We start from the raw sequence: 12,501 nt of genomic DNA, 5'->3' as shown, positions 1-12,501 counted from the left end.
GTGATCCAATCCGAAATTTCGAATATCCGAATTTTTTCGAATCAGATTCGAATCGACTTTTGGCCAATCTGAAATTTCGGATCGAATCGGGTATCCGAAATGGCCATCCCTATAGTGCTCAATATATAAAATCGTTCTTCATAGATAGATCTACCTTAATCTTCCACAAAAATCATGTTGCTTGGGTGTCAAGTACAAAAGTTAGTTAAAATTTCATTATTTTTGATCTACTGATATTGCATTTACTAATACTTTCTCTACTTTTTTTTTATTTGTCTCATGTAGAATCATGCATTTTTTTTTTTTTGAATGGTAAAAATCTTCATTAATTAAAAGTCATATGACATCTATAATAGAGATTCGGCGTTAACGAATACATAAGATATTGAATCAAATAAAATTTTTCTTCATAAAAATTACGATCGTTGAATAAATCTTACACTGTAAAACATCTCCCTCTTATATCGCTGGAAAATACAGCCTTGTTTTGGAGAGACAATCTAACGATCCTTTGTCGTTTTCCTTCTAATTCATCTGTCTGTATTCGAAAACTTGATAACTTTTTTGTTAGATTATGGAAATGATCTTATGTATATTATTAGTTTGTATTTTACTAATGTATCCTAGCCTAACCCTAGTAAACTCTCTTGTATAAATATTAACGTTCAATGAATGAGAAAGGCACGGCAAATATTTTATCATGGTATCACGAGTCTAGGTTTTTCAATCCAAAGACCCTAATTCTCTTCCGCTACTCTTCTCCTTCCCCTCTTCATCTCTCATTTTGGGTTTTTCCTCCATGGCCGAGCAGAAGATTCATCCAGCCACCCTTGTCACTAACATCAAGACCTGCTTACCTATTGTTCTTGATTACAATGGTACTCAATACAACGTTTGGTCCACTCTATTCCAACTCCATTGCCGCACGAATTTAGTGATTGACCACATCATACCACTAGTTGTAAATGAGAAGGAAAAGCCTCTTGAAAATTCTGATCAAGCTCTATGGCAACGACTTGATGACATAGTTCGTCAATAGATTTACAATACTATCTCCAATGACCTCCTAAATTCCATAATTGATCCCGATGACAAGGCTATTGATGCGTGGAAGCGTTTGAAGAATTTTTTGAGAGGCACAAGAAAGTGATGCCCACTCCCCCAACACTCAGCAGCGTGGCATTTTGTCACCAACTGCTATCCCCGTCGGGTCACGCGCGGGTGCTGGTGCGGGGGAAGTCCAACTTTGCGAAATCAAGAGCTCGTCTCACCCTCCTTTGTCATCCCACCCTTATCCTATGGCCACCCGGAGTCGTCATGGAATAGTTAAACCAAACCCCAAATATCAAAACCATTCCCTTCATACTACTACATCCATTTCTCCCGTTCCTAAAAATCCAGTTCATGCTCTTCGTGACCATAATTGGAAAGTTGCTATGTAGGAAGAGTATGATGCTCTTATGGAAAAATGGTACTTGGACATTGGTTCCACGTCCGTCTAATGTGAATATTATTCGTTCGTCATTGATTTTTCGAGACAAAACGAAATATGATGGCTCTTTTGAGAGGCACAAGGCTCCTCTTATTGGTGATGGGAAAACTCAAAGAGAGGGAATTGACTGTTATGAGACTTTTAGCTCAGTTGTCAAACCGGCTACTATTCAGGTTGTTGTTAGCATTGCTTTAGCCAAGTCTTGGCCTATTCATCAATTGTATGTGAAGAATGCTTTTCTCCATGGAAATTTAAATGAAACAGTATACATGTATCATCTTTTGGGGTTCAAAGATCCAACTCACCTGATCATGTGTGTCTTCTTCGCAAGTCTTATAAGGTCTCAAACAAGCACCCCGGGCTTGGTATCAGCGTTTTGCAGATTTTCTGGCCTCTACAGGTTTTTCAAACAGCAAATCCGATAACTCCTTGTTCATTTATCGCCATGGTACTTCTACTGCTTACATTCTTCTCTATGTTGATGATATTGTACTCACTGCTTCTTCGGAGTCTCTCCGCTGTCATATCATTTCACAGTTTACCTCTGAATTTGCTATGAAAGACTTAGATCCTTTGAACTATTTTTTGGGTATTGCTGTCTCTCAGGATAGAAATGGTTTATTCTTATCTCAAAAGAAATATGCTCAGTAAATTATTGAAAAGGCAAGCATGGCTAATTGCAAACCATCTCCTACTCCGGTTGACTCCAAAGGGAAGTTGAGTACTCTTTCTGATGCTTCATATGAGGATCCGACTGCTTATTGTCGTCCTTGTGGTGCTTTACAGTATTTAATTTAACTTTCACTCGACCTGATATATTGTATGCGGTGCAGCAAGTTTGTTTATTTATGGACGCTCTTCGTGTGGAGCACATGAATGCGTTGAAACGCATAATTCGCTACATTCAAGGTACGACTGATTTTGATTTGTAATTATACAAGTCATATGTTTCTTCTCTTCTCTCATACACGGATGCTGATTGGGGCGCATAGTCGGACACTCATCGTTCTACCTCCGAGTATTGTATTTTTCTTGGTAATAATTTGATCTCCTAGTCTTTGAAATGACAACCTACTTTGTCTAAGTCGAGTGCAAAGGCAGAGTATAGAGGCGTTGCAAATGTTGTTTCAGAATCTTGTTGGGTTCAAAATCTGTTGCTTGAGCTTTTTTGTCCTATTTCCAAAGCAACATTGGTTTATTGCGATAATGTTAGTGCCATTTACCTTTCCAGTAATCCTGTACAATAGCGCACTAAATATATTGAGATTAACATACACTTCGTCCGTGAGAAGGCCCAAAAGGGTGAAGTTCGTGTCCTACATGTGCCTTCCCGATACCAGATCGTAGACATCATCACCAAAGGTATGCCTAAGATTTTATTTGATGATTTTCGGGACAGTCTCAATGTTCGTAGTCCTCCCGTTGCAACTGCGGGGTGTGTTAGATTATATAAATAATCTTATGTATATTATTTTGTATTTTACTAATGTACCCCTAGCCTAACCGTACCCTAGTATACTCTCTTGTATAAATATTAACGTTCAATTATTGAGAATAAAGGCACGGAAAATATTCTTTCATTTTTCACCAACAAAATAATTTCACGACAATCCATTAGATCTAATTTTTTTTTATTTTTTTTTTGAAACACCATTAGATCTAATATCATGGATTAAAAACTAAGAAATTTTTTCACCGAAAAGAGGAGATAAATTAAACTTTGTCTTTCGAAGGAGATCGAAAAACCCTTGTCTTTCGATAGAGATCGAAAACCATTTCTTTTGAGGGGAAAAGTTCCTCCCAAAAGGAGAAAGCATTATTATAAACCTAAAAAACTTTTACAGAAATAAAGATTGGGGCTTTCAATTTCCACCGGTTAAAACCGATAGAAGTCCCCTTCAAAATTTATCATTGGAGGCTAGGGTTTTGGAGAGAGGAAGGGGGAGAGAAATTTCACAACTCATCACCTTTTTCTATTCACAAACTTTTAAATAAAACGGATGTTCAATAAATTACTGAACATCCGTTATAAAGTGACAATAAAATGTGCAAAAGTTACACTAAAACGCACAAAAGTTACCCTGACATATATAAGAGTTATTTATGCTTCATTGATAAATATGACAAAAGTGACACTAAATCTGACAAAAGTGACACTAAATCTGACAAAAGTGTACCCGATATACAGTAAATTATTGAAAACCGGGTGTATACAAAAGTTTTCCTTTTTTATTTAGAATCATGCATAGTTATCATACTTATCAATTATATACTCGTAATGTAAGTAGTGACAATCTCTAAGTACATATTAATATTACTGATACTAAATACTCGTATTATAAATAATTAAATAAAATAAAAAAGTTGCATTGTATTTTAAAGCTAAAAATCAAGATAAATCTAACTTCACATGACTAAATTTTGAATCATAAATTGTATTTTTACTTTTGAAAAAAAAAATAAGTTAAGAGAACCACTGCATGCCTTTTTAGATGGATAACATAACGGAGTATAAAGTTCTTTTGTGCCTTCATTTACCCCTTTTCCTCCATTATTGATGTATACCAAAATAACTATTTTATTTTTTAATTACTTAGCTTCATCTTCTTTGATTTTCTTTTTTCTCTCTTGGATGATAAAAATCCCCTTAATTAATATTAGCAATTCTAGCTAATACGAACTTTTATAGTTTATCCCCAATTCAATATTGAAATTTCTAGCCTTAAAAGTTTATGTTTTACATATACCCCAAATTGGAACCATATTTTTTTTTTTTTTTTTTTTTTTTTTTGAGAAAAATTGGAACCATAATTGTTATTTAAGAGTAAGGGTATAATTGTGGGGATAAATGGATAATTGTCAATCTAACCTGTAGAAGAACAGGTTCTCAATCCCTTGAACTGCTTAGGATAATTGCTCAAAATATGCACCCAAAAAACAAAATAAGGGTGGAAGATTAATTAATCAAAGTTCCAACAAGCTTGATTAAATATGGATACAATTATTGTGGAATGCTCTTGTCAAAAAAAAAAAAAAAAAAAAAAATATTGTGGAATGGGTGTAATTAACATATTTAAGATATGTAGTTTGCAAATTGGGTATTAAGTATTAAATTAAAAAGTAACATTAGAGTTTGTTAAATTAATTAGATATAATTAGGACGGAATGATTGTTAATCGTAATTCGCAAAAGTATAGTTAAAGAAAATGAAAAGGTGTACGGATCCATAAATGGAACTTGGTAATGTCCCTATAATAGGTAAAAAGAATAAGGTAGTAATTTAAGAAACAACAAACTAATTAAAAGGTAGTGATTCACAAAAGATCTTTCTTGTGTAGTTGTGTGTCTTTAGTAATACTCCGTAGAATATATGTACATGCACTAAAATTAGCAAGGTACTAAAGAGTACCTTTTGCATTTTTGTACTTCTAGAATATTTTTCCTCTAACTATTTTATTTGTACAATACTTTTAATTTGGCAGACTGTTAAATACGGGACTGGGCCACAATTACTATTACCAAAAGAGAGAGTCCACTTTACAAAACTAAAGGATGTTCTATCCCGAAACTATATGATAGGAAGAGTAGCCTCTTAGCCTTATAAAGTGTCTAACTACTCTCTATCTACTTTTCTCAATGAAGACAGTTATATTTGTTGTTTGGAAGTTTATACTTCAATAAAGACAGATTTTAAACAAACAATATAATTGTAAAGAATATTTATCCGTTCAAATAAGTAATGTGCTTTGTAATGTAGTACCTTCCTACAAAAATTTCATTACCATAAAAAGCCTATTCTACGTATATTTAAGGTAGTAAGGCAATGGAGTAATTATTATGACTACAATTAAATTTTATTATTAGCATGATGGAAAACATAGCAATATTTACATGACATTCTTACATGATAAATTAAAGAAGTCACATGTCACGTACTCTATTTTAACCTAATCGTTCACCATCAAATCTATCTCCATTTTTTTTTTCTAATATAGATATTTTATAATAGCTAGGAAGAAAAAGAACTAGAAAAACAACCATTAGAAGAGCTCGACAATAATGCTTGTCGACGTTGTTTGCATTCACCATTATCATCGTTACATTTCATCTCCTCCCTCTCTTCTACAATCGTCTCCAAGTTGGGTGGCTTATACGACTTGAGTGGGAACACGATGCGTGCCGGTGGAGTCTCAATCCACGGCTCTAACACCTTCACGGCACCCTTCTTCTTCCCTATTGCCATCTTTCTACTAAAATTCACTTGAACGTATTAAACAAATATTATACAAACTTAAGGAATTTTTTTTTTTTTTTCTTTTTTGCATGAAAAGTAAAGAGAAAGTAAGTTTATATATAGTAGGTAGAAAGATAAAATAAAGAAAAAATATCTAAGAAAAGAAGGTAGATGGACGGTCAAATACACCTCCACGTGTAAAATATAACAAAAAGGGCCAAGTAATTAAATTTTGTATAGGTGCATGGCTTAATATGGTGCACCAATCATAATCAATAATCACCTAGTCACCCTAACTAAGCCAAAATGAAGGGACTCTAATACCTTAATATATGCTACATTATTTTTGAACCGTTAATATATATTTCATCAAGCCAACGGTCAAAAATAAATTCTATAAACAAAAATATCTATTTTGAATAATCATATACTCGTACTCAATATGGGAGTAATCTAAAATCAAACATTTATTTCTTGTTTGGTGAAGTAGTGTAGTAAGCAGTTGAAAGAGTTAGCCTCTTTAAGAGGCAATTGGTAAAGAGTTTCCACGTGCAGGGGGGTTCGTGCATTATAGGCCTCAATTGGTCCAGGTATGTTTGCATGAGGTGTGATTTCGGCGGTATTTTATTCAATAATTGATACGAATCAGTGGTGGAGCCAAGATTGGGAAGACGGGGTGTTGATATTATTATGATCATGGATTAGTTGTACATAAATTACCTTAAGAGATAACTGAAAGGAAATAAAAAGGATATTTAAGTAGATCTTTATTTAGAGGGTGACGGTTGACATTCCACACCATAGTTGGCTAACTGATTCTAGTTAGTTATATATTTGCACCGAAACTATATAAACCTATACACTTGGATCGGAAAGAATAAGCATTGGCATACATGTACACATAGAGGGTGTTACCCTCATTTAGTTGGATTAGTTCAAAGCCAATTGCAGTAATACATACTCTATTACTATTAGGTTTAGGGTTGACATTGATATGATGTTTTAGTTTAATTAAAGTTACTTCGTTAATCGATAAAATAAAAGTTGTACTTGTTTGTAAAATACACGCATCAAAGATTAATTAGCTTCAAAGATTAAAGCATGCAATAGTCACTACTATCCATTGCATGCCATTAAATTGATATGATCTCACTTTCTCATAAGCTGTGCCTCAATAAAAAAAATCATCTTGCATCCAAAAAAATATTACCAGCTTTTTGTTAATTGTTGCACTTTAATTTGGCATATATATGAACGCACATATATATTTGACCATTAAATTAAACACCTATAGAGATGAATCAAACAAAAGTCTCATCTAATTATATTATGTTATTCTTTATATGTTGAGATAATTACAAGATTCAAACTAGGAACTGCAAAAAAAAAAAAAAAAAAAAAAAAAAAAAAAAAAAAAATAATGTGGAGTATAATACTAAAGAATACTTCGTATAACTTATTTTTAAGGTAAGGAGAAACACCCTGACTGAACCTCAACCTTCACGGTTTTTTTGGTCCAGTATTTGCGGGTCAGACACTTTGAAAGTGAGGGGAAAGGGTAAGGGATCCCCACCCTCTAAGTGCCTCTAGTGGGTTGGACAATATAATTCATTATGAATTGGACAATTGGACAAACTTAACTCATCCTAAATACACTTTTCAAAGAAAAATGTAAAAATGATATACCTCAGATTATTAGAAGAGTTAAACCCGTGACAGCAGACCAAAGACAAGCCTTTATATTTGCGAAAAGATTGAGAGCCGTCTAAATATTTGGCCAACGACACGTGTTAATATGTTGATTTCCTTCACCAAATTAAACGAAGTCGGCTCACTCTCGTCCCCTTTCCTTAGCCTAGTGTTAGTGTGCATTCAATGACCTACATTTGCTTTTGGAAATGGCAAAACTTCTTAGAAATATTGGTAATTTGAAATTTCAAGAGTTAGTTAAATTGAAAGGTTAGCAAATGTACTTTCTTTGTAAATTAATCTCTCAACTTTTTGATTAATCAAGATAAATCGAATCTAAAATGTTTACACTTCGTACTGTATATAAAAATAATGATTTAAGTTTTTAGTTATACGTAGTACTTCATAGTTTACATCTAATAATGTTATATTCTATTTTTATTGAAATTTATAAATATTCCAAACAATGATTCGTTGAAGAAATTGAAAAAGTACTAATCATTCAGTGGAAAAATCATTTTTGCTATTCTCTAAAATTGGCAAAACATAATAAATTTTGAGCTTATCTATCAAATAAAATTTAAAATATTTCATATTTGTTTCATAATAAAATGTCTATTAGGTGACATTTTAGATATATAATATAACATCCTATCACCTATGAGTATATGGTCGGAGTTCTATTATAGGAATCTAGTTATGTAAATTTGAATATTTGGTGAAAAATAATCTAAATTGTGGTTGATATGTGGAAATTGATCCAAACTATAAATTTTGCTCTAAATTATGAAACATTAACATATTTATGCAAAGTGGTGTGGCCACAAATTTTTGATGGCAAGAAAATCTATCAACTCTTCTCATTGGTAATTTTTGAAAAAAAAAAAAAAAAAAAGAAAGAAAAGTTAATTGTTTCGACTAATCGATTGTATAAACAAATTGTATAAAAGTGTTTGGTAAATAACATATTGCTTAAAGTTGTGAGTATGCAAAATAACCTATATGCTAATTGTGGGGGTATGTAGTGAGAATTTGAGATAGGTTTAAGATTAAATGGGAGTATAAGTGTAATATCACCTTAAATATTAAACCAATCACTGAAAAAGCTCCTAAAAAAATCATTGAAAAACTGCTTCTTTGGTTAAATACGCTCTTTGAATCATCTCTCCACCACACACTCCAAAACAGCTTATTTTGTGGTCAATCAACTAATAATGGTCAAATAAACAAAATCTATTAACTATTACTAAAACAAAACATGCTGACATCATTAGATGACACATGTCAATTTCTTATTAAAAAATTTCCCGCCTAAACTATTTTTGACATCATCTTTTTTTTTTCTCTAATTTTTTCCTCATCTATTCCAAAACTAAATAAAAACAATGCTTCTTTCAAAATAATAAATGGATTATGATTACACTTTTTCTCGAATATAAAATTGACAACTATTTAAACAAATAATAGCTACCTAATCCGGGGGGGCAACGCACGGGATTAAACTAGTTTGGTCTAATAAACACTTTACCAAACACTTCCATTTTATTTTATACTTGATACAAGTCATACAACTATAAAAACACAACAAACACCAATAGAGTTGGCTAACTAGTGGCAAGTCTTGAATATAAAAGTAGAAGGGCTCAAGGTTTCATCCTTCAACCTTTGAACAGAGTAGCTCAAAAAAACTAAAGAGCCAAACCCTCATGAGCCTAAATGAAAAATACTTCCGTGTGACCAACAAACATTTGCTAGCGACAATGAAAGGCCGTGAGACTGGTTATAGACCGATAAGAGTGGACAAGAGGAGAAGGTAAAAGAGATTGGTGATTAGGGGGATGAATGGGTGAGCATCAGGCCATGAGCAATTCAATCATCAGTCAAAGTTTGCCTTAAACAACTCAACTCGTGTTGCAACACGAATAGCTAGTGTAGGAGTTTAGTGATCATCACTTGCAATTTGACAACCAGAGTAGGTAGTGTACAACTAAGAGACCATTGGTGTTGCAAAACTTTCTCAATCAATGAAAGTGTCAACAGAAATCACAACACTTGGAAGTAAAGAGACTATTATCACAAGACACCTCATCATTCTCATTTCTTACAACACTATGTAGAGAAGGACAGCAAACAGCAAATCCAAGTATTTCGTAGTTTGTACTATAATATATTCATTTTAAAAACCAAGTATAGCTCAGACATTAACTAGTTCATTATAGGAATAACTTCACTAGTGAAACCTAGAACTGGTGTCAAGATTATTGACAGTATAACCTCAAATAACTAAACATGTTCGTAATTAAATCATGACAAATAGAATGCAAAGGTAATTTAACCCACAGCCATTCAATCCTAAGAATGGAGTGCACCATCAGAAAATCCCTTGACCCCTTCATAGTCTAAAGGGATCTTTGCAAAATCAATTCCCACAAATGCTACTGAATACTGATAATGCAATGTATAATACAGACATCAGAGAACAAAGCATGCTGCCAAACATTGACCAGTAACCACATACCATCATGAACAGATTCCAAATTGGAGAACTGATTAAGTTAAGAAAAAAAATGCTTTGTACTTGTATTACACTGTCACGTGTACAAAGATGAAAAATGTTATTATGGAAAGTATATACTTCAGAAGTTCAGAAGATTGTGAACATATATAAGAATACAGGAACAATTTCATACTTACAAAGACCCCAAGAAAGAGTGTACAACAAAGTTCATCTCATGCATAAAATTCCAGGTCACTCGATAATTTGGTCCCATTGAAACAATGTTCTAGACCAAGCAGGATTTATTCATAGTATTAGGGTTAGCTGCATAATGAGAGGGCTAATGACAGGCCACATTAAAAAACATTTTTAAAACCTTAGTCTTTTTACAGCATTTTCAAAGTTACAGGAAACAAAATTTCAAATAACAGGAAAAAGGTTAACCTTGAGTGACAGATGAAGCTTAAATTCATTGTTCAACCTTGAGCAAGAGATGAAGCTTAAATTCACTTAACTAAGATATTACAAAAACAATCAAACCACAAGACATATAACCAAATAATGGCATTAACACAGGTCCCTAACTCTTATTTACTACTTACATCAGAAAGTTTGTCCATATATTATCTGCCATTACAGGCAGAACAGTAGTGATACATGACTGATTGCAACGACATTGATAGATTTCAGTAAATCAATCCTATCCCTACTCCCATCCCAAGAGAATAACAACCTAGCACCGCTTTCTCTCTCTAAGTCTCGTACATTTATCCTTAAACTCCCTTCCTAGCATCTTCACAGTGGTTATGTAATAATTACTATAGTTAAAGCAAAAATAAGAAACTACGAAAAATGCGGTTCAGTAGGCTTAACTCAATTAAGATGTCTATTGAGTCTTCAAAAACAGAGTAACTAGGTAGCTAACTAATTGTTGCACACACTGGAAACATCCAAACATGGGTAACAATGTACTATAGCCAATAAGACCCTTAATTTTAGTGCAAATCAGCAAACTAGAAAAGAACACAAGTAAATGATGTTCTCTAAAAACATTGATTAATCCCTCATAACATCACCAAATACCACAGCATTATCTAACCAACACCAATGGCAAATGCGGACAAGAGAATTTAAAGACAAACAATGAAAGGGGATAGAATCTCAAATTTGTTCTAAGCCAAAGGTGCAATATGTCTTCTCCACCCTCCCATCATACTATCACACAAACCCCAATCTCTTCCCCCTATCCTTTCTACGCTGATGGCATACCCTGAAAAAAGTATTCCCAGTTGGAACTCAGACTCAAGTAAATCAAACATACGACATCCTATACCTTGGCATACAAAAACCCTTGAAGAATCCCCCTAAATAAATTGAGCATTTCTCAATTGCACACACAATCATAATGAATACTAATATAAAGCTCCTTATGATTGAAGAACAGAGCACAATCACCGCAAACTTCATAACCTTCATAACCAATACAACGAAACCCGATAGTACAGCATATACCCGCAGCAACTAGAATATCACGATACCCAACAAAAAGCATGAACATCAAATAATGATTATTAACCTAAACAATCTCATACAAGCACAGCAATATCAATGAACTAATCAAACCTTTCCCGATTACCAACACTAACAAAAAAAGAATACTTTGCATCGCATTATCCTAGCATTGCCACATTCCGAATAAAAAATCATATCAAATGAATCACAAAAGCACAATCATACAAAAACAATCAACATAGATAATCGCATGAAAAACTAAGTGATATCCTCATTGATAAAGCATAAACTATGTCTAAAACAAAAATCCCATAATCCCGTTCCAGAAATTCAACCGTCAAAACCAAAAATAAACATCATGATCATAAGAACAAACACACAAAATGTGGTTCATTCATCAAAGAGGGATTATAATAATTTCTCAACCAAAAAAACAAAAACAATTAAAATCTAACATTATTATAACAATAATTAATTCTCAGGAATCTCAACCTCATCATCAGCAATCTCCTGCTGCAAATCCTTAGGATCCTTGCCATCAACAGTACAGCCAACAGAAACACAAGTACCCAAAATCTCCTTAACAGTACCCTTCAATTCCTTAGCCATAGATCTGGGCTTCATAATCTTAGCAATCTCAATAACATCATCAAGAGAAATATTACCAGTATGTTTGATATTCTTGACCTTCTTCCTGTCTCTTTCAGGCTCCTTCAAAGCCTTGATGACAAGCGCAGCAGCAGAGGGTACGACGGTCACTTTAGCTTGACGGTTTTGGACGGTAAGTTTGACGGTGACTCGGAGACCCTTCCAGTCTTTGGCGGTTTCTTTGGCGATGTCTTCTCCGATCTTCTTGGGGGAGAGACCGAGGGGTCCGATCTTCGGTGCGAGGGAGGAGGCGGCGCCGACCTCGCCTCCGGTCACTCGGACGAAGACGTCGACGACTTGGGAGGGGTCGAGCTTCGGCGGCATTGTTGCAGGAAGAAGGAGAGAGAGAGTGAGATGGGTGTGAAGAAGGAGGAGGAGAGAGAGAGGAAAGGGAGGAGGCGAGTGAGGGAAATGGGTATTTGGGGAGGA

The 12,501-nt window shown here is 33.9% G+C and overlaps 1 protein-coding gene across 1 annotated transcript; it reads right to left on the bottom strand.

The window, feature by feature from the left end:
* Positions 1–11,678: 11,678 nt before the first annotated feature.
* Positions 11,679–12,501, bottom strand: LOC145619374 (large ribosomal subunit protein uL11z). The gene has a single exon (XM_081674052.1). The coding sequence runs from the start codon at positions 12,394–12,396 to the stop codon at positions 11,896–11,898; it is 501 nt and encodes a 166-aa protein (XP_081530178.1). The 5' UTR covers positions 12,397–12,501; the 3' UTR covers positions 11,679–11,895.

The sequence above is a fragment of the Chenopodium album genome, chromosome 27 (genome assembly GCF_948465745.1).
Source record: "Chenopodium album chromosome 27, dcCheAlbu1.1, whole genome shotgun sequence".
Classification (NCBI taxonomy): Eukaryota; Viridiplantae; Streptophyta; class Magnoliopsida; order Caryophyllales; family Amaranthaceae; genus Chenopodium; species Chenopodium album.
Note: the sequence above shows the minus strand (reverse complement) of the source record. Positions and strands in the feature narration are given on the sequence as shown.